This window comes from Leptodactylus fuscus, chromosome 2, assembly GCF_031893055.1.
Source record: "Leptodactylus fuscus isolate aLepFus1 chromosome 2, aLepFus1.hap2, whole genome shotgun sequence".
In the NCBI taxonomy this organism is placed as follows: domain Eukaryota; kingdom Metazoa; phylum Chordata; class Amphibia; order Anura; family Leptodactylidae; genus Leptodactylus; species Leptodactylus fuscus.
In genome coordinates, this window is record NC_134266.1 from 34,260,410 (window position 1) to 34,286,793 (window position 26,384).

A 26,384-nucleotide genomic window follows, 5' to 3' on the forward strand; every position below is an offset into this window, starting at 1 on the left:
AATACTTTGCGCCCAGCTTAACATGCATATTCATGTGCAAGACCACAACAAAATGTATACCAAAGGCTTCATGGGTTGAATGAGTTGCTTATATGAAAATTTTAACCATATGAATCTGCAAAACCCACGACAAAGCGGTATGGTAGATAAGATTCTAGCTCACAAGCCCGGACGTTTCCAAGTTATTCCTCATAATTAAACATATATAGAAAACACTGCTGACTGTAAAACTTACATAACATATAAATAAGATATCCTGGAACGTGTCCATATGATCCTCAATGTATTTCCCAGTATCCATCTGTTGCGTACCTTTATTAGGCTCAGATAAAGTACAGCTATAAATGTCTGTAACAAACTAGCTGCTGATGCCCGTATTCATTCTGGAAAAGATGGCATCCTAGTCCTAGGGATGCAAAGCAGTTTAAAGGGAGTCTGTCACAAAAACTCAGCATGTCAACCCAGCCCTGCAGATAGAAAGGTTAGGGTCACCTGAATCATACTGTGTTTTCCCCTTGTAAATGAGTTACCCCTTTGCTGAGATATAGCCTTTTTTTGTCTATATGCAAATGAGGTCTTTGGAGCAACTAAGGCATTACCATTGCTCCAAAGAGGTAAGCAGCAAAACCCTTGTTGCTCCAAGGACATCATTTGCATATTGACAAAACCAATCAATAACAGAGACACCAATTCACCCTTTGACTCAGATACCCCTAACCTATCTATCTGCAGGGCTGGGGTGATATGCTGGTTCTGGTGACAGTAACTTATCTGCAGGGCTGGGGTGATATGCTGGTTCTGGTGACAGTAACCTATCTATCTGCAGGGCTGGGGTGATATGCTGGTATTGGTGACACTAACCTATCTGCGGGGCTGGGGTGATATGCTGGGTCTGGTGACACTAACCTATCTATCTGCAGGACTGGGGTGATATGCTGGTTCTGGTGACACTAACCTATCTATCTGCAGGGCTGGAGTGATATACTGGTTCTGCTGACACTAACCTATCTATCTGCAGGGCTGGGGTGATATGCTGGTTCTGGTGACCCTAACCTATCTATCTGCAGGGCTGGGGTGATATGCTGGTTCTGGTGACACTAACCTATCTATCTGCAGGGCTGGGGTGATATGCTGGTTCTGGTGACACTAACCTATCTATCTGCAGGACTGGGGTGATATGCTGGGGTCTGGTGACACTAACCTATCTATCTGCGGGGCTGGGGTGATATGCTGGTTCTGGTGGCGCTAACCTGTCTATCTGTGGGGCTGGGGTGATATGCTGGGGTCTGGTGACACTAACCTATCTATCTGCAGGGCTGGGGTGATATGCTGGTTCTGGTGACACTAACCTATCTATCTGCAGGACTGGGGTGATATGCTGGGGTCTGGTGACACTAACCTATCTATCTGCAGGGCTGGGTTGATATGCTGGTTCTGGTGACACTAACCTGTCTATCTGTGGGGCTGGGGTGATATGCTGGGGTCTGGTGACACTAACCTATCTATCTGCAGGGCTGGGGTGATATGCTGGTTCTGGTGACACTAACCTATCTATCTGCAGGACTGGGGTGATATGCTGGTTCTGGTGACACTAACCTGTCTATCTGTGGGGCTGGGGTGATATGCTGGGTCTGGTGACAGCAACCTATCTATCTGCAGGGCTGGGGTGATAAGCTGGGTCCTGGTGACAGACTCCCTTTAAGTAGGTGCCATTGCTTTGTTATTTAAGTAGAGCTTACATGTACATGTGCGATAAGCCAAATATGGCGAACCTCATTAATATGTGCAAATATGCAAAAAAAGGCTTCTGTATTCTCTGCAAACAACATATTTAGTCCTAAACACGGCTTAAGCAATATAACATTCTTCATCGTACCAATATATTTCGGGGCTGAACTCAGAATCGATGCCCCCTTTAGTTATGTCAATATCAACAAAAATTCAGAAAAGTCCATATCTGTGGCAGCGTTGTTTTACAGGACAAAAACCAGGTCCAGTTCTGTGGAGGAACATAAAGGGACAGGAGAGGCCTACACACGACTAATAAGTTACAAGGTGTAAGCTTAGACTACTGATACATCTCACAGGCCTAGCCTTCATACATACACTAATATTAAACAACAATATATAAATTAAATATATAAAAATACAGTAAAGAAAAGTGAATAATGCGCTGAACAAGGCATAAAACATTATGTCCTGTCTCGTGGTCCCGGATTCTATTCTACGCCTCTCGGTTCTTTTCACTTGGCCAAGTCCATTATTGGTGCAGTGACTTCTCTATCGGACGCTCTAATTTCAGCCGTGCTTGATAGTCCAAGGCAGCTACGTTCAGTGAATGTAGAAATACACAAGCCGCTAGTGTTCTCACATCTGGAACGCAGGATTCCCAGTCAAGGCTTCATGGCGAATGAGCAGATGACCCGGCTAGATCTGGTCAATGAAATGCACGCTTCCCCGATTGGAAGTCCTTCTCAAAGAATTCTGTTTCACATTTCCATTCTTGGTGGAGGCTCTTGCAGCCATTTCTTGAAGTGGCATCTCGCCGTTCTGCAGCATGAAAGAAACGCCATTTCTTTCCTTTAAGACGTTGCCTTTAAATATAAAATTTAGAGCATCAGCAAGAAAAGTGTAAACTACAGCAGATAACAGAAAGCGCTAAAGACTAAACGTGACCAATTGGGAGTTTCTGGAAGACTCAGCTCACTAGTTCATATTATTGCCCTGCATTTTTTTGCAATGAGAGTCCCAAAACACCCCTATTACTTAAAGAGGTTGTCCGGGCAAAAATTTTATTTTTTAAATAGGCCGGGGAAAATAAAAACAAAATTAAATCCCATCTGTCCCTGGTGCTTTGGTGCCTCCCACTGCGGTCCAGTCCTGCCGGTCTGTTGTTGTCTACTGGTGGAAATCTCTGCTGCACGTGACCACTGAGGCCAATGATCGCCTTCAGCAGAATGGACCTGGGATGTCACTTCAAAAAGACAGCGAGCAGCAGGAACAGAACGTGCAGGAAGGACACCGGAGCACCGGGGACAGGCGAGTATGATTTAAAAAAAAAATAAAAAATGTAATCTCCCCTGGCCTATATAAAAAAAACCAAACTGTTTTTAGTCACTGTTTTTTGGGCTGAAAGTCTTGCAAACTGTTTCCTCACATAAGCGGCCTAGACTTTATATCTAAACATTGCTCAGGCCTGGTTCACATCTGCATTTGGCCATTCCGTTCGTGATCAGTATTGGATATCTTCAAAAACTGATTTCAAATGGTCCGGATGAAAACTCATTCATTACAATGGGTTTTAAAAGTAAGGGCTTGTTCACATCTGCACCCGGGGTCTCCGCTTTCAGGTTTCCGTTTCCTGCCCGAAACTGGGTAGAATAAGGAAACCTGCAGGAATTTTTCAAACCCATTCAAATGAATGGGTTTGAAAAGTGTCCGGCCGTGAGCGCCGGGGAGAGTTTTGGGCTCTCCGCAGCGAAACCATTTTTTTTTTTTTTTTTTTAACCGGACACAAAGTTGGATATGCAGAACTTTGTGTCCGGTTTGAAAAAAACGGTTTAGCCGCGGAGAGCCCAAAACGCTCACCGGCGCTCACGGCCGGACACTGTCTGACAGGTTTCTGTCTTCTGCTTGCAAAAGACGGAAACCTCTGAACGGAGACCGGACACTGGTGTGAACCCAGCGTAACCAGTATGTAATCAGTTTGTGCCATTCCGTCTGGTTTCAGTTTTTTTGTGTTTGGAGAGAAAAGTAGAACTAGCAGAACTTTGTCTCTGGGCTGAAAATAAGGATTCCAGACAGACAGCAAGCAGTCAGTTTTGTTTTAACACTGAGTTTTATGGAAAATGGATTACAAACTCAGGGCTCGTTCACATCTGCGTTCACTGTCCTTATTGCAGGTTCCCGTTTCCTGCATAAAACAGATGCAGGAGACGGAAGCCTGCAGGAGACTTTCTCACCCATTCATTTGAATGGGTGAGAAAGCTGTCCGGCCGTGCGCGGCAGTGAGCGTTTTGCGCTCTCCGCCGCGAAACCGGGTTTTATAATCCGGACACAGAGTCGGACATGCAGTACTCTGTGTCCGGATAAAAAAATCCGGTTTCGCGGCGGAGAGCCTAAAACGCTCACCGCCGCGCACGGCCGGACCCGGTCTATGGTTTCCGTCTTCTGCCATGCAGAAGACGGAAACCATAGAACGGAGTCATGAACGCAGGTGTGAACCTAGCGTAAGGGCTCGTTCACAAATGCGCCCGGCACTCCGTTCATGCAGGTTTCCGTTTCCTGCACAAAACTGAGCAGGAGACGGAAACCTGCAGGAGTCTTTCATACCCATTCATTTGAATGGGTTTGAAAGGTGTCCGGCCGTGAGCGTTTTATGCTCTCCGCCGCGAAACCGTTTTTTTTAAAAATCGGACACTGAGTCGGACATGCAGTACTCTATGTCCGGTTTTAAAAAAACAATTTCGCGGCGGAGAGCATAAAACGCTCACTGGTGCACAAGGCCGGACCCGGTCTGATAGCTTTCCGTCTTCTGCATGCAGAAGACGGAAAGCTCAGAACGGACTCCGGGCGCTAGTGTGAACCCAGCGTTATTCCATTCTGAGAGCAATCAGTTTGTGTCTGTTTTGCACATGCTCAGAATGAAGAAGGGGGAAGAAAAAGAAAAACTGATTAGTCAAAAACTGATTACATACTGATTAGGGCGAGTTTACACCTTTGCTTTAGCCAATCCGGCGGGTTTCTGTCTTCTGCCCCGAGAACCTGGACAGGGGACGGAAAGCCGGCGGTCAGTTTTCACTTGAATGGGTTTGCAAAGGTGACCGCCCATGTGCGTCTTCTGCCTTTCCAAGACAAAACCAGTTTTTTTTTAAACGGACACAAAGTCCCAAGGCTTGGTTCACATCCGCGTTGGTAATCCGTTCAGGGAAGTCCGCATGGGGACCCTTCCGAACAGACTACCGAACGCATTGGCAAGTGGTGTGGAGTGAAAGCACATGGACCCCATAGACTATAATGGGGTCCATGTGCTTTCTGTACGGTCTCCGCACGAGTCATGCGGAGAGGAAAGTAGATCGTGAACTACTTTTCTGTCTGCATGTTCCGTGCGAAAAGCACACGGACCCGATTATAGTCTATGGGGTCCGTGTGCGTTCACTGCACACCGCTTGCCAATGCGTTTGGTAGTCTGTTCGGGAGGGTCTCCATGCAGACTCCCCAAATGGATTACCAACGCAGATGTGAACCAGGCCTAAGCCAGAAAGAAAGCATGCACAGCTCACCATTTCCATTAGGGTGCAGTGAGTACTCGCTGGACACTAGTAATGTGGTAGAATTAGTATTACTGGATGACTGAATGGAGTTGCTGGAGCTGCTGGATACTCCTTGCTTGGAAGTCTGTTTCCTTAGTTTGTTGGTAGCCGTTTTACTCCAATCTAGAAGCAATGTAAATAAAATAAAATGACATTATAAATAATGGCAAGCAAAAGCGCTCATATAAAATGGCCAACACCAATGCCAAGACTCTGGGAAGAATAGAGACTGAGTGTATTCACAAGGGTCCCTCCAATCACTGACTTTATTACATACTGTATATATATACACACACACACACACACACATATATACTGTATGTATATACACAGTATATACATACATACACACAAAGAATCAGTGAGAGTCGGACTGCTGAAACCCCCACCAATAATAAGAACGGGGGAGGAGATGTTTTTCTCCAGTTATAAATGTAGATGTACCCCTGGTGGATGCGACGCACTCCTGCTGCCATTGTCTTCAATGGGGGTGCCACTGGTTGTTAACCCTTACATAAAAGTCAATATAATAGAAATTGCAGCTATAAACCAGAGCACAGAATATGTCTGTATTACAGCCATGTGACTCCAGCCTAATGTGTTCATAGGTGCACTTCCATTCCAAAAAACGTGCACCAGTCCAGGCCCCTAAACACAATAGTGTATACACCTGCGGTCAAAAAGCAGAAAAACTGCTGCAAGAAAATCTATCCTAAAATACAATGTAACTTCAAATCCGTGTATAAGTAAAGCAAAGCAACCACAAAATGACTAAGGTTAAAACGCTTGACTACAATTAGTAAAAAAGGGTATTTTTATGAATTTTATTTCTCCTCGAAATAGCAGCACTCTTGTAACGGGCTGTTCTTGTTTTGCAGCTTAACCAGAACTTCAGTCACAACATGTGTCATATTCACCGGCTTCGCCCAAACGTTGCTCCAGTTTGTGGAAATTCCAAACACCCAAAATTACTCCATAAAAACTACGGAGCACAAGGAGTCTGCCTGGAGGTGACAAAGCATGCCAGGACGCCCGTGATGTATCAGGAGATCCTCAATTATCGTGAATGCCAAATCCATACCTTTAGGCAGGTTTGAGCGAGTAGGAGGAGGAGGAGGAGGATCGCCTTAAATGTTGTGGTTGTGTCCGCACTCTCTATCGCCTCTGGGCACAGTGCTAGCAACTAGTGGGAAACAGGACGCCATGCAATGGCACACTACGTGGCACACTCTCACATGTACCCAATATGCAGAATTACATTTTATAGAAATATGTAAGAGGGTGAAACAGCCCCTGTGTAGTGAATGTGCAATGTGTAATTGAGTTGATGTTTTCATAACCTGACATTTTGTTGTTTGACCACAAGAGGTCGCTGTTGCAGGTAAAAGGAAAAAGGCTGCATGCCCCTGGAAGATTGATGTGGAGACCCTGATCGTTGGAGGAAGGTTCTAGGAGCCATTTTGAGTCAGAGTGTGCTGGACTCTAGAGGAGAAGAGAGAGCTGTGGAGACATCTCTGTGCAGAGAGGGTCCTTGGAGGGAGAAGCCACAGCAAGTATAGCTGAGGATTTGAGACTTTCAGAGTCTGTCCAGACACCATTCTAAGGAGAAGATTACTGTCAGAGACTTGGCTGAGAAGTGAGACTGCCAGTGAGACCGCATGCTGTCCGAGGAGCTCCTCTTCACCCGGATGCTAACAGAGACTAAAAGGTACCCAACAGAAGTAAGCGTGCACGCACCACACTGCAAGTTTTGCACCATATTGCTGGGACTGAGTAAAAAGCCTGTAGTTAGTTAGTTAGGTATAATCATCACCCCAGGCTGCAATACTGGTGAACTATCTACCTGTCTGGTAAAAGGACTAAGTCACAGAGGATTTCTACAGAGTTATATCTCCCAGAGAGGGACTTTTAAGGAAGTCTGGGAGCAACATTTAGTTTAACTTTACACTGTTTGGCTTGCAAGCTAACCAACCATTATACTTGCTTAGTTGTACTTGGTTTGGGGGGAATTTAGTAGTATTGTGATAAGATTGTAAACCCTGGTGTTACACCGCCGGATGCCTGTGTCACACACACTGAATTGTTCCTGTGTAATAGGGTAATAACAGGTAACAGGCAGCTGCATAGGCGCAGCTTGCAGGTAGGTAAAAGCTTGGAGTATATTGAAGGCCACACTAGTGGGCACCGTGCTGTATAACACCAGGGTCCCAGCCTCTAGGCTGTGTAAATGTAATACCTGGGAGTCTTCTTTTGGACAAAAGAGGATATCTAAACTAAGTAAAGTCCTATCTTGTTAAATTGAATTGGACTCACTTCCTTTGTTCGTGACTTCGCTGTATCCTGGGGAGCCCACCTCGGTACACGGCTTACAAATACACAATGTCATATCAAGCCCATTACTAGTCTCAGGAGTGTGCAAGAGATACAAATGTTCTGTATGTGCTATGATAGGTATGAGCTGATATTAAAGTGGAGGAATACTTAGAAGCAACCAGTAGATTTACTTCATTGAAAGCATTACCAGAGTTTTCAGCCAGCCTGAATTTTCCACAGCAAAGATATCGCCTCCACTGCTTGCGGACATTTTCCTTTGCTACACAGTAGAAGAAAAATATGAAGAAACCTAGAAAAGAAACATATTACTTATTTCTAGCTGCCGGTATACAGCATCAGTATATTCCACAGTGTGATATTCAAGTTTTAATTCTTCACATTAGAGCCATTCTGTACGCTTTTTGTTGTTTGCGGAAGGACATGGAAGGGATAACAATATACATATATGCAAATTTCAGGGGTTCTTCACTGTGCTGCTCTATCCTATCCATAGGAAATAATTTGCAAATTGGTACGGGTCCAACCATACAGACCTCCATTCATTAAGCCCTCGTTTTGTATTCCATCCGAGGAGAGTCCGCATGGAGACCCCCAACCATAATACAAACACAATTGCAAGCGCTGTGCTCTAAAAGCACACGGACCCCATAGACTATAATGAGGTCCGTGTGCTTGCCGCATGCTGCCTGCACGAATCATGTGGGCTGGAAAGTAGATTATGAACTACTGTCCTGTCCGCATGACCCGTGCGGAGATCTGGCGGTAAGCACACGGACCCCATTATAGTCTATGGGGTCCATGTGCTTTTACTGCACAGCACTTGCAATTGTGTTTGTATTCTGTTCGGGGGGGTCCCCATGCAGACTCCCCTGGACGGAATACAAATGCAGATGTGAACGAACCCTAAGCCAATGGGGAACAAAGATCCCCAATTCTTTGGCTCTCCTATTGAAATAAAGGGAGAGGTGCCCTATGGATAGGGGATAAGTAGCTGGGCCGTGATTGAATAGTAGTGTGTAAACACCGCGGCAATGTTTTACACTGTTCACTGCAAAGTCTAGCAAATCCCATCCACACATTGCAGAAGAATGCGTGCAGTAGAAACGCTGGAGTTCCCAAAATCATTATGGCTTTGGAAATCTCAGCATGTCAATTATACTTACAAAAATGTCAGTGGTTTCCCTATAGGTATAATGGAAGCAGAAAGTCCGTAGAGGAAACCTCTGTGGACTTTCTGTGAAAAGTGCTGTGAGAAAAACCACAATGTTTTTGCCGCGTTTTTTCCCACAGTGCTTTTTCGCTGTGGCCCGCTTATGTGGGGCCTTAGCCAAGTTCATAAATCTGTCCAATTGTGTATGTGACAGGTTAGTGACGGAGCTGCTAACGTCAGACTTTAGAGCATGTTAACAAAAGTCAACAAAATCACCTAAAGTACTGTATATTAAAAAAAAAAAAAAAAATGTTCCCTCTACACAATACTTGAAATGCTAGATATTAGAGATGAGCGAACACTAAAATGTTTGAGGTTCGAAATTCGATTCGAACAGCCGCTCACTGTTCGAGTGTTCGAATGGGTTTCGAACCCCATTATAGTCTATGGGGAACATAAACTCGTTAAGGGGGAAACCCAAATTCGTGTCTGGAGGGTCACCAAGTCCACTATGACACCCCAGGAAATGATACCAACACCCTGGAATGACACTGGGACAGCAGGGGAAGCATGTCTGGGGGCATAAAAGTCACTTTATTTCATGGAAATCCCTGTCAGTTTGCGATTTTCGCAAGCTAACTTTTCCCCATAGAAATGCATTGGCCAGTGCTGATTGGCCAGAGTACGGAACTCGACCAATCAGCGCTGGCTCTGCTGGAGGAGGCGGAGTCTAAGATCGCTCCACACCAGTCTCCATTCAGGTCCGACCTTAGACTCCGCCTCCTCCGGCAGAGCCAGCGCTGATTGGCCGAAGGCTGGCCAATGCATTCCTATGCGAATGCAGAGACTTAGCAGTGCTGAGTCAGTTTTGCTCAACTACACATCTGATGCACACTCGGCACTGCTACATCAGATGTAGCAATCTGATGTAGCAGAGCCGAGGGTGCACTAGAACCCCTGTGCAAACTCAGTTCACACTAATAGAATGCATTGGCCAGCGCTGATTGGCCAATGCATTCTATTAGCCCGATGAAGTAGAGCTGAATGTGTGTGTTAAGCACACACATTCAGCACTGCTTCATCACGCCAATACAATGCATTAGCCAGTGCTGATTGGCCAGAGTACGGAATTCGGCCAATCAGCGCTGGCTCTGCTGGAGGAGGCGGAGTCTAAGGTCGGACCTGAATGGAGATTGGTGTGGAGCGATCTTAGACTCCGCCTCCTCCAGCAGAGCCAGCGCTGATTGGCCGAATTCCGTACTCTGGCCAATCAGCGCTGGCCAATGCATTCTATTAACCCGATGAAGTAGAGCTGAATGTGTGTGCTAAGCACACACATTCAGCACTGCTTCATCACGCCAATACAATGCATTAGCCAGTGCTGATTGGCCAGAGTACGGAATTCGGCCAATCAGCGCTGGCTCTGCTGGAGGAGGCGGAGTCTAAGGTCAGACCTGAATGGAGACTGGTGTGGAGCGATCTTAGACTCCGCCTCCTCCAGCAGAGCCAGCGCTGATTGGCCGAATTCCGTACTCTGGCCAATCAGCACTGGCTAATGCATTGTATTGGCGTGATGAAGCAGTGCTGAATGTGTGTGCTTAGCACACACATTCAGCTCTACTTCATCGGGCTAATAGAATGCATTGGCCAATCAGCGCTGGCCAATGCATTCTATTAGCTTGATGAAGCAGAGTGTGCACAAGGGTTCAAGCGCACCCTCGGCTCTGATGTAGCAGAGCCGAGGGTGCACAAGGGTTCAAGTGCACCCTCGGCTCTCCTACATCAGAGCCGAGGGTGCGCTTGAACCCTTGTGCAGCCTCAGCTCTGCTACATCAGAGCCGAGGGTGCGCTTGAACCCTTGTGCACACTCTGCTTCATCAAGCTAATAGAATGCATTGGCCAGCACTGATTGGCCAGAGTACGGAATTCGGCCAATCAGCGCTGGCCAATGCATCCCTATGGGAAAAAGTTTATCTCACAAAAATCACAATTACACACCCGATAGAGCCCCAAAAAGTTATTTTTAATAACATTCCCCCCTAAATAAAGGTTATCCCTAGCTATCCCTGCCTGTACAGCTATCCCTGTCTCATAGTCACAAAGTTCACATTCTCATATGACCCGGATTTGAAATCCACTATTCGTCTAAAATGGAGGTCACCTGATTTCGGCAGCCAATGACTTTTTCCAATTTTTTTCAATGCCCCCAGTGTCGTAGTTCCTGTCCCACCTCCCCTGCGCTGTTATTGGTGCAAAAAAGGCGCCAGGGAAGGTGGGAGGGGAATCGAATTTTGGCGCACTTTACCACGCGGTGTTCGATTCGATTCGAACATGGCGAACACCCTGATATCCGATCGAACATGTGTTCGATAGAACACTGTTCGCTCATCTCTACTAGATATGCTTTAGGTTTACGGTAGTACACACAATGCAGGCTGAGCCAGGGCCCAGGTCAGATATTCAGAAATGTGTTTTCGGACTAACCTTGTAAGCTGTTGAATATAGTGAACAGGAACATGACAACTGTTGTCCCAGGACCAAACGAGAAGAAGCCGAGGCCCCATGTGATACCCAGCAGGAAGGTGATTCCGGCCACGCTGCGCAGGTCCTGGAGGGTGGTCTTCCTCTGATAGCCCAGCTGTTTCTGCTTTTTGATGCGACACAACTGAATGAGGACCACGACAAACATGCTGACGTTTAAGAGGAATATTATAGCGAAGTATCCAACGACCGTGACCCAGAATACAGTGTCATTCACCCAGCAGCTGCAATGGAAAAAAGACAGGAAAGCAAATTGTTTATTGCAGAAAAGTAGAACGTCTGACAATACAGGAGAAGCCGAGAATATTGATATATAGTGTAATGAGGAAAGATCCAGTATAACTTGTCATTTATTCCTTCAGATCTCTCCTCATTCCGAGTCCTGTGGGCGGTCCATGACGGATAGCTATGTCTGTATGTACATTCCTATATGTAAGGTTATCAGTCAGGGAGTAGGACCACCCACCGGACTCCTAAGCCCACCATGAGGACATATAACATGCTGCCTACAGAATAAACTGCAGGTTTCCTTCAGCTGCAAATGAGAAGCAGCCGGTAAAATAAATGAATCAATACTTTCTATTAGGACTAGAGATGAGCGAGTACTGTTGGGATCAGCCGATTCGAACAGCACGCTCGCATAGAAATGAATGGACGTAGCCAACACGCGGGGGGTTAAGCGGCCGGCCGCCATCAAAGCGGAAGTACCAGGTGCATCCATTCATTTCTATGGAGCGTGCTGTTTGGATTGGCTGATCCGAACAGTACTCGCTCATCTCTAATTAGGACGCAGTTACACGCGACATTTCTGGTAGTAAATTACCATAAAAGCCACATCCACACAATATGCCATATCTGTCTGTCACTTCTGGGAACCTACGCCTATCTTGAGATTTGGATACCTCAATCCTGTCTTCTGAATAATGTGAACGGGGCTCTCTCCATTCAATCTGATGGAATCAGCAAAAAATAGCCGAGTGCAGAACTACCATAACCGTGAACGGAGAGAGTCGCACATGTGGCTGCAAGACAGGGGTCAGGGACAGCTATTCCCGAGATAAATGGGTGCAGGTCCCAGTAGTAAGGCTTATGTTTATCAGACATTTATGGCATATCCTGGTGAAAGATGTAGAAGTAAAGGAAATAGATGTCTATGAAATCCTATTCACACCAATCTGCCAGACTTATGTCAACTTACAAATAATCTGTCGATCCATTTGGATATTTTCCACTTATTTTGAGACTATATAAGTCTTTGTTAACGGCAAGTATTATTGCCACCACCACAGCAGGAACTCCTGGTATGAGACAGAATGTAAAGGGTCAATGTTAGAAAAAATGGAATTGTTGCTCTCACACGTTACAGAGGATGTAAGGGTCCATTCACACAGAGGAAAATGGCGCTGAATTCGGTGCTGAATTTCAGCACTGAAAAAAAAACCTCACGTTAACTTCAATGGGTTCCTTTTTCTGCTAGCAGAATTGAAATTCCACTTTTATGCCAAAATGTGCCCCATTTTAGAGAAATTTATGTCACAGTCTGTTCATAACTACAAGAGGCAAGGCAACACATTTTTTTAATATCAAACTATAGCTGTGGTCCAGGGGAAGACATCAACATGTAACTCAGTGACCGCCATCAGACTGCAGCAGGAATGTAATGGAAAAAGGATGTGTGTCCTAGATCCAGGCTTAGCACACACAGCTATAAAAGAAGACTAAATAGTACGTACCCCATCCAACAATGCAGAACTTTAAGATGTATTTTCGCACATACGTATTAAAGACCTTTACGAGAGACAGATACATGTGGAAAGCTTCAAGGCCCATCCAGGTAATAGACACCAGGACAAAATAATGCAGGAAAGCAGCGACAGAGATGCAGAGTCCAGGGATGTCATTATATAGGGCAATCCACGGATTCAGCAGGAATGTCAGGTTTAGGCAAACGAGGGCAGCACAAAGCTGAATCAGGATTTTAGATGGGTAATCTCTCCGGATTTTTCTGAAATAAAAACAAATTTACAAAGTAAGAAAAGGTTTACTATTTAACATACATTAACTCATTGTAAAGAAAGAAATGATCTGATCGCTGGAGCTCTGAACCTCAGTGATCATGAGGGTCCGCGAACCCCCCGTGTGAATGCAGAAGTGTAGCGCCGCTGTTTTGTGCAGGAAACGGAAACCTGCAGAACGGAGACCGGGCGCAGATATGAACGAGCCCTTACTGTTAGTATTCTTGTCCCCCATGCCGCAGGTTAGATTACACACAGAAATGATTCTTACTCGTGTGCTTGAAGACAGACAGACAATAAGAGACAAGTATATTTGTTACGTACTCAAATGCTATGTAGGTGACAAGAGTCACAGAGAGGAAGATTGCAGAAAGACCACATCCAATATACGTGATGAAGGTCAAAACCAGGAGATCCTCTGGTTTCAATTGAGCATTGGGTGATACGTTCTGAAACATAATAAAGAACAAACGTATGAATATAAGCAATATATATGTCCATTCATAGTACTGAATTATAGTGATATTAAAAAGCACATTTATTGCGACGCCCTGACCGTATAGTCCGCTGCTTTTCTCTACTGCAATGCAACAAAGACTTACTTATAGCACAGAGATATGATATATATATATATATATATATATATATATATATATATATATATATATGTATATATATATATATATATATATATATATATATATATTTATTTTTTGTTTTGTTTTGTTCTAATGTAGATTGTGAGCCCCATATAGGGATCACAATGTACATTTTTGTTCCTATCAGTATGTTTTTGTAGAATGGGAGGAAATCCACGCAAACACGGGGAGAACATACAAACTCCTTGCAGATGTTGTTCCTGGCGGGATTCGAACCCAGGACTCCAGTGCTGCAAGGCTGCAGTGCTAACCACTGAGCCCCCATGTTGCCCCCAGTGATGTGATATTTGTCATAGGAAATCTAGGCTGTAAAATCCGGTGGTCTTGTCAAAGAGGTGGTCGTTTTGGTCTATTATCTTGATATCTGATAGCAGCAAAGTACTCCTTCCTTTAGGGTCACCAATGTGGGGTATAAGATAGCCATATTGACATATAAAAGTACAAGTTTAAGAACTGGAGCAACCATGAGGTGGCGTAAAATTAAAAAAAAACATACTCATCTGTCCCCAGTGCTCTGTAGCCCTCCATGTGCCCTTTCCATCTCATACCAGGGCTACATTGCCAGATGTCCTAAGACTCACGTGACCAATCAGTGGCCTCAGTGGTCGCTGGAGAGGGAGCGATGACATCACTCACATATGTCACTAGTTCCTAACCCGGAACCACTGAGGCCACTGATTGGTTACAGCAGTGATGTCAGCCTCAGGGGACAGGCGAGTAGGTTTGTTTTTTTATTTTATACCTCCTCCAGCTGTCTTACGGGTTGTTCTAATCCCTGGACAACCGCTTTAATTTCCAATATTATGACACAGGATGTATTCAATTATAAAAAATAAGTCTAACCATGCTGCTTTTTAGAAAATATGTCAGAAAGGCATCCCCTCTTCACACGAAAAGGCACTCCTGGCACTGTCAAGATCATAAGATGTACTTTTTATCAGTGCCCCAAATAATAGAGTGATGGAGGCTTTGAGGATACAGCCGATACAGGACCAAATTGTTTGCTTCCCCGTTCCAAGCAGAACTTTTCTCTCCATATTCTCTGCCCTTTTTGAGTGGAAACCTGGCAGACTCCACTATAGTTTATGGGGTCTGCGGGTTTCCAAAGGTAACTGCTTTTTTAAGCTGGATAGTTTTCCGTTCGGGGGTGCCCAAGTGGACCCCTGAACAGAAACCCGAACGCTGGTGTGAACTTAGCGTAATACAGTCAGATTATGACATATGGTAACATATATGTAAATAGTATAATGTTCTTACCATCAATATTGCAAAGCTGGTTAGATGGTTACATTTACACACTGTCTCATCCCGTGTTGTTTTAGCCACTGAGCAGCCCTCTGATGACCAGCCGCCACTTCCATCTGTTGACCCAACACAATCCATTATTTAAGTCAATGTCTAGATATTTATTTTGTAGACAGTAACAGAGAACCTCGGGATATAGTCATATAACGTTCTGTCTAGTAGGGTCAGAAATTGTTACCGGCAGTAAACACATAAGATAAATATAATGGCTTTAGATCTAGCTTCTGTCTCTATAATGGCCACCAGTGGTCTGATGTTGTAATCATAAGTCCAACCCTGACTAGTCAAGACTCTCATAGCCTGGAATATAGAAGGACTTCTGGACATAGCACATGTTTCAGTTAGTCATAGTTAGTCGGCTCTGCCCGAGACCTGCGGCCTAGAAGTTTGAACCCAGCTCCGGAAGAAGACGCGCAGTGAGGCCGTTCCTGTAGAAGGTAGAGGCAGCACTGGAGATTTCTCTCGCAGCATTGGGGATGCCCCCAGTGCTGTTTGAGCACTGGGGACCGCCCCCAGTGCTGCGAGATAACTCATTTGGATACAGACGAAAACTAGGATTTCTACCAAATGGCGGCGCAGAGAAGACATCTAAAGGTAGGAGAAGAATAGCCTTTCTTAAGGCTATTCCTACGTGTTATCGAGAAAAAAATTGTGAATTTAATGGTACAATCCCTTTAAGTTCTTTTCATCCTCTAATAGACAACACTCCACCGAATCCAGCAAAGATGGAATTTTTCCTCGAGCCCCCACCATTCCTGAGTAATAAGTACTGTTAGTTTGGGTGCCTGATATGCTAAATAGACTCTCTAACATCTAATGAGTGGTGTCAGGCAGAAGCCCAAAAGGGTCTGATACTGTTCTTCTCTGAATGGAGATCTGAGACACCCCCCCTTGCCTGCTCCCACCCACTTGACTTTAGAGAGTCTAGTTAGCATATCTGACACCAAAACGAACAGTACAAATTGCTAGGAAGCAATGGGGGGGGGGGGGCTAGAGAAAAATATCCAAATCCACTGGAATTAGTGAGTGGCGCCTATATAAGGATGAAAGGAGGCAGTATTGGTGGAGCTGGTAATGATGTTGCTGATAACTTCATAACAATGATATTATCCCTTAGTGTACAGTAACATGGCATTCATATCTGATTTAATGCAGTATACTTACTGTTTCTGTTAAAGTCCCAAAATACACAGGACACTTGGTTCTGTGGAAAAATAAACTGAGAGTTAACATTTTATCTGAATACAGAATATGTTTATTTTCTTTGATTTCCTTTGATGACATAATAAAAATAACCATTATTTCTATGGCCTAGGAGCTAATCCTGCCCATGTATCCGTCTCTGACGCTACTTCTGGGCACCACAGTTTATGGCCTGGCATCAAACAATGTAAACTGGGACCCAATATGACAGGACGTTTCCCTGATCAATATTCCTTTTATTCATCTCTACTACATCCTGTGCTTATTAGTGATCAGGACATCTGAAGAATATGGTATATGAGAATATTTACACATTATTGTTACTTTATTGATTCTATTGTCTAATTGTATATAGCCTATCCTTTCCCCCTGTATACAGCTCCCCCCATTTGTCAATTCTTGGCCATTTCTTGTCTATTTCTGCTCACAGTTAATAAGAGCCAAAGTTTTTGAGCCAGAAAAGAAAGCCAGTGGCGTAAATACCGGGGTAGCGGCAGTAGCGCCTGCCGCAGGGCCCAGGACATTAGGGGGCGCCTGATGTTTTTTTTTTCTACTAGGTCGTTAACTGCTGGATAGGGTTGAGTGATCGTGTTCGGAAAAGATCGGATTCCGAACGGCGATCGAGAAAATTTCATGATCGTGATCGGAATGCCAAACACGATCTTTTTATGTGGGATCGAGATCGGTGATCTTTTCCCACAATTCTTTGCTTAGCCTTCACACTGAGTATACGCTGTATACTCAGTGTGAAGGCTCCGCTGCAGCTCCATAGGAATGAATGGAAGCAGCCGGCACAAAGCCTTAACCCCCTGCGCGCCGGCTGCCTCCATTCATTCGAATTGGAGGCTAAACTAAACATCTCTAGCAGCTACTTACCTCTAGAGATGGCTGCTCCGGTGCCCTCCTTCTTCTTGCCTCGCTGCCCCGCCTCCCAGGTTAGTGTTTAAAGCGCTAGGTAGGCGGGGCATGTGGCTTAGGAGAGTGTGGGTGGGTACAGGGCGGGGAGACGTGATGTCTCCCCTCCCAGTACCCGCCCACACTCTCCTAACCCGCCCACACTCTCCTAACCTGGCAGGGAGGGGGCAGCAAAGGGAGAAGAGAAGCGTGGAGCGACAGCGAAGCAAAGAAGAAGGAAGGCACCGGGCACCAGACCAGCCATCTCTGGAGGTAAGTGGACACCACGGGGGACTAAGTAGCCAGAGTATTAATAAAAAATCCTCTGGCTACTTTAGTGATTCACTACACAGCGTGGATTCTAACAATTGTTAGATTCCATGCTGTATAGTGAATAGGATTGCTTTTAAAATCCCTATTTATGTACCGATCTCTGCTCCTGCTCACGGCTGCCTGCACTTCCCCTTCTGCGGACCTAGCTGTCTTAAAGAGTGGGGGATCGGTAAATGAGGCCGTGGGCCCGCGAACTCCAACAAACACTACTATCATTATACTCTGGGATCTTTTCAGACCCTAGAGTATAATGATCAGAGGCACGGGGGAGGTGAGAGAACATAAAAAACAGTGTTACTTACCTCTCCTTCCCTCTGGTAGTCCCAGACGTCACGTGAGCCAGGCCGGCATCATTATGGGTCGCGACACCGACCTGGCTCAGCGATGTCTGGTCCAACATTGACGATGGCTGAAAATAGTAGGGAGTGCGCCAGAGCCAGGGAGAGGTAAGTAACAGTGTTTTTTATGTCTGTATCCTCCCCTGGGTCTCCGATCATTACACTCTGGGGTCTGAAAAGAGTCGGCAAAGGTGGGGGGGGCATGTCAAATATTCGCCTTGGGGCCCAGCCATTGCTAGTAACGCCACTGAAGTAAGCAATAAGTTAATGTATTCATGCATCATACATTGTATGCGATTCTGACTGGATGTAATATCATCTAGTTTATTATTGTAAGGCCTGAAGTTATAAATAAATTTTACTTTTACTGTGTTGTGGACTCACTCTGCACAAGATTTCACACATGCTGCCTGTGTCATTTCTTATGCCCTGTTGTTCCGCCATAAGGGAACTTAAAGGCTCTCTGACAACATTGTGGGATCCTTGTTTGGGATTATAATGTAATAATACCATAACATCAGTAATTCATCTGCCGTTACAACATTGGAAGATTAAAGATAGGAAGACCAAATCATTTAGACAAGTAACAAATGTTGCACCAGCACCTGACATGTATACTGGAGCATATTATAGGATCTTATTACATAGAACATCATACTTACTGAGCTATTGGTCGGTGAGGTCTTTAGCGTTACAACAATACTTTCAGTTAGATTACTGATTGAGAGGTTTGAGACACTCGACGATATCACTTTGCTCACCAATTGTTTTGTAGTGAGGGACGAGTCCTGATAAACATATGGAAGGTGAAAAGTATTAACACACATATACTAAAAGATAAACCGTAACAATACTTGGCATGACAGTAAATGGTTGTAATATTCTTTGGTCACTGACATCAGACAACTTTAGACACCATGTAAGTAATGAAATACTCTTTCCCCTGTAGTGTATATTAAAGTGGTAAGGTGGGTATATATAAATCAGTAATAGTATATCAGACAGACTACTGGAACAGGCTTTGGTCGCCGACTACAGGAGGTACAGGGGAATTTTGCTAGGTTACATGTTAAAAACATTACTTTATATTGCTTCACATCTCCATTTTGAAGGTAGAATTCAGATTACTAGCGGCAGCCTTAGACAGTGACATAGCTGGCAGGGTCAGCAATACCAAGACTAAGCTCATATAAAGAGGAATTTTTACAACTTGCACCAAATTCAGTTCTTTGTACTCTTTACTAGTTGCCACTCTTCTGTTTCTGGCAGAATTGAAATTATTTCTCTAGTCAACACCTTTCAGGGCAATTCCTACAGTTATCTTTGTTGCCCAATATGCTAAATAATCTTCTACTCAAGTCAGTGGGTGGTCTTATATAATAGACAAGGGAGCGTGGTTCTGAGCGGATACTGTCTGCCCATGATTGGGTAGTGTCTGAGAGCCCTGAATCATGCCCCCTTGTCTGCCTGAAACTACCCACTTCACAACAGGGAGCCTAACAAGCCTATCAGGGACAGAAACTAACAGCACCGAATGCTCAGGAATGGTGGGGGCTACCGAAAAAATTCTAATTGCACCAGAAAATGCTGTGAGTCGCCTACTGAAGGATACAAAGAGCTGACATTGATGGAGATCCTATCACCTCTTCTGATACAAGTCCAACCTATAACCCTACAATCCCTACAGTGTTGATAAATGAAATGTTACAGTCTATAGTAATTCTTACATGCTCCATAAACCAGTATATCACACTATGAGATTTTACCATGAATAAAGACGTCTTGGCATAATAGTTAAACTGTACTCTTGAGGCGTTCTTTTTTTCATCAGGAGACAATTGACTGATGACGGAAGCAGGAAGAAGAACGGAGCCATCACTGTTTCCTGGTGCTTGAGCCCCCCAAGATACCTTCAATATAAAAGCAGATTATAATGACAGTGATCCGCAGAGTTCCTTCCTAAGGCTAGATTCACACCTGCGCCTGGATTCCATTTGGGGTTTCCGCACCCAAATCTGCTTGAAAAATGCAAAGAAAAAAAACCCTGGGGACAGGTTTACTTTAACCACTTCAGTACCGGGCCAATTTGTGGTCCAGGACCAGACACATTTTAGGTTTATTTTGTATGTGCGGTTTTGAGGGCTGTAACATTTTTCCCGTATGTCTCAGTCAACTAATTTTTGCATCTTTTTTTCGGGGACACATAGGGCTTTATTTTTATGTTGTTTTTATTTTCGAATGTGTTTTAATTTTTTTTTATATCCGGGAAAATATAAACATAATAGAAGGCAAATTGTGTCTGGTTTTCAATTTATTTATTTATTTTTTATTTAATAACACAAAGTGTCACTGAAAAACTTTATAATATAGTTTTTCCTCTCCGTTATGGTAATTTTTATTTTGTATGGTGTCATCGGGGGTTGGGGCTATAACCTTTAATAACGGCGTTTTATTAGCGTATTTTTTTATTATTATTATTTTATTTACATTTTTTTAAACTTTTTAATTATATATATATATATATTTTTTTTTTTTTCAGATTGTGTCCTCATAAGGTGATAAGAGACCTTTGGGGACATCTGATCACTTTTTTTTTTTTTTGTATTGGAGGCTGATTTCTCCTGCAACTGTGAGGGTATGTTCACACATCAGTATGCCATCAGTCCGTTTGAATTCAGTTTGAGACTTTAAAACGGACTGATGCACATACTGATTGTATACTGACACCTTTTTATGCTGATAGCAAACGCTGTGGTCCCCTAGAGGACAGATAAGGGGACTAAAAGTAGCAATTGTAAACAAAGTAAAGATAAGGAGATATAAAAAATGTCCTTATGTCCTCCTTATCTTTACTTTGTTTACAATTGCTACTTTTAATCCCCTTATCTGTCCTCTAGGGGACCACAGCGTTTGCTATCAGCATAAAAAGGTGTCAGTATACAATCAGTATGTGCATCAGTCCGTTTTAAAGTCTCAAACTGAATTCAAACGGACTGATGGCATACTGATGTGTGAACATACCCTGAGGCTGGTACATATAGCCTCAGTTGCAGGAGAAATCCAGCCTCCTGCACGCTGTATACACAGTATACAGAGCTGATCTGGGGTCCTGTAGGACCCAGCAGCTCTTGCAAGACGCTGCTCCCGGCGGATCACGTGACCGCCGGGTCAGAGGGCGGCCGCATCATGGCGGTGCCCATAGCCATGTATACAGCGCTCATTGAGCACTGTATACACAGCGATCGAGATGGCAGGGAAGAGAATAAACCTTCCCTGTCTTCTCTCTGAGAGCTCCGGCTGAAGTTACAACCGGCTCCCAGCTTCAGTAGCTGCACGATCTCTGTGCAGTTACTGTGTTCTGACTGGATGTACCGGTACGTCCTGTCAGAACTAGGCAACCACTATCCGGACGTATATACTCTATGGGCGGTCTGGAAGTGGTTAAGGCCCCACATGGCGTAAACAATGCAGTTTGGCGACGATAGAAACCCTGTGGCGAAAACCGCAAACACACATACAGAAAATAATCTATTGTTTTTGCAAACTGCAGCATTTCCATTATACCTATGGAAACACTGGCAGTATAATGGAAGCAGAAAGTCTGCAGCGGAAACCTCTACAGAAAAAAAAAACGCTGCAGGAAAAAACTCAATGCATTTCCAACACAGTTTTTCTTTCAAGGCTTTCTGGCTGCGGCCCGCTACGTGGTACCTTAGCTTAAAGTTGACTTTGTGATGCACAATTTGCAATGTATTTTTAATCATGTCCTACCTGGAGACCAGATGAGGAATCAACGCCAAAAGATGTTCCTGTGAAAGAGCTGACATTGACTTTTTCCACTGCCAGTGCCAAGAAGTTAGAGGTGAGAGAAATGTTGTTTCCAGGGAAAGCCAGCTGTAAGCCAATGGTGTCCACTACTTTAATTAGGCTAGAAATAGAAGAGAAAACACTCTTACCAACAGAAAGACATAAATCGCCGTGTACGAAATCAATATAGCATATTTACAGACAAAGATTCCGCCCCTCACTTCCTCTCTGATCCAGGCGCCAACTGCTGATGTCACAGCAGGCCCCGAAAAGAGAGAAAGCATGGAGGACAGTGGTGAGTGGTGAATGCAGCTCAGCACTCGCTCCCCGGGCACCTGTAACTGCAATGAACATCAACATCAGGACTGATGGAAAAACTCATTGCACCTATAAAGTAAGGCTGGTGCCCATAGGAGTCTGTCCGCTGCATGCAGTATAGCATATAATATAGATATCACTGGGTATCAGGTCACTGTGCATACATTATGGGGGATATTATTTTACCAAAGAAAGAACGGTGGCGGTCATTTTGTTACACATGAGTGCATTGTAGGGACCATTATATTACTTGTGGGGCCATTATGTTACACATGAGTGCATTGTAGGGATCATTATATTACATGTGGGGGCCATTATGTTACACATGGGCCATTACGCTGTCATTAGACAAAAACTGGGGACCATTATACTACACATGAGAGTACTGTGAGTGCCATTATACAACACATAGGGAAACTGTGGGGGCGATTACATTCAGTGCCGCACCTCCCATGAGGCGACCCGAAGCCACCGCTTCAGGCAGCGCTATGCCAGGGCCACGGGGAGGGCGGCATTTTTGCTGACCTAAGCCAGTCCAGGACAAGCTGTCCTGGACTGGCTTAGGGTCACCGTCACTGAGCGGTGGATTGGGGCGGCCGCTGGAGCAGCGCTGCTCCAGCGGCCGCCCCTCACGCTCAGGCAGAGAGCGGGTCCTCTCCCTGCCTGCTAAAGACGCTCGCTCCACTCGTCCCCGCCCCCTCTGCTCGGCCCCGCCCCCTCCTCCAGGGGGGGGGGGGGCTGGCTTTCTGACGTCTGCTTCAGGCGGCAGAACGCCATGGTTCACCCCTGATTACATTACACGTGGGAGCACTGAGGAGGTCATTTTACTAGATGTGGGGGCATTGAGGTAGCCATTACATAAGGTTAAAAGTCATTTATCAGAAATCATTACTTCGGGGGTACTCGGTTGGGTTTTTTTTCTCACTATGGGGTACTTTGTTTGAGAAGGTGAAAGTACTTAGATTGAAAAAGACCAAATTACCTGTTAGCGACCGGTCCAAGAAGAGTCTGATTAGCGCTTAATAATACATCCAACGTATTAAGCATTGCTTGTGCGTCGCTAACACTCACTTCTCCACGTAACATGCTTTCTAATTGTGACAAAATCCTGTCTATAGCGGATGAATTGAGATCATCCGGCCCGGGGAGGATGATGGTCACATTTTTCGAAGAATCTTTGAACAAGGAGAAAAACATACAAGTTACAGATACAGAAATGTTGTTCACTCATTGGAGGAAACACATTTCTGTGATCAGATGCTTCAAGGTTAGGGACAGAAGATTTACAACGATACATGTTTTTGTTTGAGGGGCGTACTATCATATTGTAGTCATAAAAATATCACTATAACACCAGGAGACAGGCACATTGTGCAATTTGTGTTTCACATTAAAGAATATGGAAAATGTTAATTTTGTTAGTAGTGATGAGAAAAATGTGTTAAAATTAGGTTTTTTCCTGAAGCCCCCATTACTTTTGCATGTCTAATAAACTGCCACCACCATACAAGGCACATTACAGTGATAATAACATACATTTGTTATGCAAGTCACTTCTGGAGATGTGGAAAAAAAAAAAAAAACATCTTTAAGCTCTTACAGAAGTTGGTGCACTGGGGTTGGGCCTTCAGCTCCCCAACACTGCTCAGGCCACTCAAATCCCTACTGTCCCATGCCGGTGCCACCCCCATGCGGGGAGAGTTCATCTTCCCACTGCTATGATATCACCCATCCTACTTGAGCAGTGCTCCCAGGGCTGAAGCCCCGCCCCCAGTGCACCGACTTCTTTGTTTGCATAACACTTTTTCTCCAAATCTACAAACTTGACATAACAAAAGTATATACATATATACTGCATCTACTGTATCTGTATTAAAATGTATGCTGAGATTAAACCGCAACAGCAATAATATATTGTATGCCTGTAGTGAAAGATTTCTATAAAAAATGAATTAAGAGTATATGTAAGGTTTACCTGTAGTGTTTGGTGAATTTGTAACGTTATCTGAACTGCTGGAACCACCAGAAATAGTTACAGTATGATTGTATGTATAAGTTGTTTTAGATCCACTTTGAGAGGTTGTCGTAGATCCAGTATTAACAGTGGTATTACGTGTCCATGTGTCTCCACCAGCTGTTATATTAACTCCTCCATCTCCTGTTGTCATAAGTGTGGTGTTAAATGCTGAATTAGATTGACTATTAGTAATACTTGTTGGTTCACTATTAGCTGTTGTATTAAATCCTCTACCTCTTGTTGTTGTAGGACCGGTGGTAAATGCTGAATTAGATTCACTATTACTAGTCCTTGTGGATTCACTATTAGCGGCTGTATTATATCCACTAGTTCTTGTTGCTGTAGGATTGGTGTTATATGTTGAATTAGATTCACTATTAGTAGTGCCTGTCAGCTCACTATTAGCTGCCGTATTAAATCCATTATATATTGTGGTTGTATGTCTGGTGGCAAATGTTGAATTAGATTCACTATTACTAGTCTTGGTGGATTCACTATTAGCTGCTGTATTAAAGCCATTATATATTGTGGTCGAGCGACCAGTATTAAATGTTGAATTAGATTCACTATTACTAGTCCTTGTGGATTCACTATTATCTGTTGTATTAAATCCATTACCTCTTGTTGTTATAGGATTGGTGTTAAATGTTGAATTAGATTCACTATTAGTAGTGCCTGTCAGTTCACTATTAGCTGCCGTATTAAATCCCTTATATATTGTGGTCGTACGACCAGTGTTATATGTTGAATTAGATTCACTATTAGTAGTGCCTGTCAATTCACTATTAGCTGTTGTATTAAATCCATTATATATTGTGGTTGTATGTCCGGTGGTAAATGTTGAATTAGATTCACTATTACTAGTCCTTGTGGATTCACTATTAGCGGCTGTATTAAATCCATTATGTATTGTGGTCGTACGACCAGTATTAAATGTTGAATTAGATTCACTATTGCTAGTCCTTGTGGATTCACTATTATCTGTTGTATTAAATCCACTACCTCTTGTTGTTATAGGATTGGTGTTATATGTTGAATTAGATTCACTATTAGTAGTGCCTGTCAGTTCACTATTAGCTGCCGTATTAAATCCCTTATATATTGTGGTCGTACGACCAGTGTTATATGTTGAATTAGATTCACTATTAGTAGTGCCTGTCAACTCACTATTAGCGGCTGTATTAAATCCATTATATATTGTGGTTGTATGTCTGGTGGCAAATGTTGAATTAGATTCACTATTACTAATCTTGGTGGATTCACTATTAGCTGCTGTATTAAAGCCATTATATATTGTGGTCGTACGACCAGTATTGAATGTTGAATTAGATTCACTATTGCTAGTCCTTGTGGATTCACTATTATCTGTTGTATTAAATCCACTAGTTCTTGTTGTTATAGGATTGGTATTGAATGTTGAATTAGATTCACTATTAGTAGTGCCTGTCAACTCACTATTAGCGGCTGTATTAGATCCATTATATATTGTGGTTGTATGTCTGGTGGCAAATGTTGAATTCGATTCACTATTACTAGTCTTGGTGGATTCACTATTAGCTGCTGTATTAAAGCCATTATATATTGTGGTCGTGCGACCAGTATTAAATGTTGAATTAGATTCACTATTAGTAGTGCCTGTCAGTTCACTATTAGCTGCCGTATTAAATCCATTATATATTGTGGTTGCATGTCCGGTGGTAAATGTTGAATTAGATTCACTATTACTAGTCCTTGTGGATTCACTATTAGCGGCTGTATTAAATCCACTACTACTTGTTGTTGTAGGACCGCTGTTATATGTTGAGTTAGATTCACTATTAGTAGTGCCTGTCAACTCACTATTAGCTGCTGTATTAAATTCATTATATATTGTGGTTGTATGTCCGGTGGTAAATGTTGAATTAGATTCCCCATTACTAGTCCTTGTAGATTCACTAGAATCTGTTGTATTATATCCACTACTACTTGTTGTTATAGGATTGGTGTTGAATGTTGAATTAGATTCACTATTAGTACTGCCTGTTAGTTCACTATTAGCTGCTGTATTAAATCCATTATATATTGTGGTCGTACGACCAGTGTTATATGTTGAATTAGATTCACTATTACTAGTCCTTGTGGATTCACTATTATCTGTTGTATTAAATCCATTATCTCT

General features: G+C 43.7%; 1 protein-coding gene across 2 annotated transcripts; it reads right to left on the reverse strand.

Annotated features, from left to right (window-relative positions):
* Positions 1–1,097: 1,097 nt before the first annotated feature.
* On the reverse strand, positions 1,098–24,737 carry ADGRG2 (adhesion G protein-coupled receptor G2). Of its 2 annotated transcripts, none has more exons than XM_075263582.1 (14): positions 24,185–24,737; positions 23,192–23,384; positions 21,856–22,012; positions 19,851–19,994; positions 18,747–18,914; positions 16,481–16,520; positions 15,269–15,372; positions 13,677–13,801; positions 13,071–13,342; positions 12,536–12,635; positions 11,281–11,561; positions 7,834–7,935; positions 5,283–5,435; positions 1,098–2,594 (listed from the first exon to the last, which is right to left on the reverse strand). In XM_075263582.1, exons 1-14 carry the CDS (start codon positions 24,375–24,377, stop codon positions 2,428–2,430), a joined length of 2,199 nt encoding a protein of 732 aa, XP_075119683.1. In that variant the 5' UTR covers positions 24,378–24,737; the 3' UTR covers positions 1,098–2,427. The 2 variants fall into 2 exon arrangements, with proteins under 2 accessions (XP_075119683.1, XP_075119682.1); XM_075263581.1 differs by having other exon boundaries at positions 18,747–18,872; positions 24,185–24,575.
* Positions 24,738–26,384: the final 1,647 nt, after the last annotated feature.

Bases quoted from the DNA above. Each gene is read 5' to 3' on its own strand.
- ADGRG2 (XM_075263582.1), bottom strand. From the start codon at position 24,377: ATGACAACAGGAGATGGAGGAGTTAATATAACAGCTGGTGGAGACACA. The intron at 22,013-23,191 runs GTAATTTGGTCT...TTCTATTTCTAG, and splicing joins CTTGGACCGGTCGCTAACAG to CCTAATTAAAGTAGTGGACA. The intron at 13,343-13,676 runs GTACGTAACAAA...TTTTTATTTCAG, and splicing joins GTCACCTACATAGCATTTGA to AAAAATCCGGAGAGATTACC.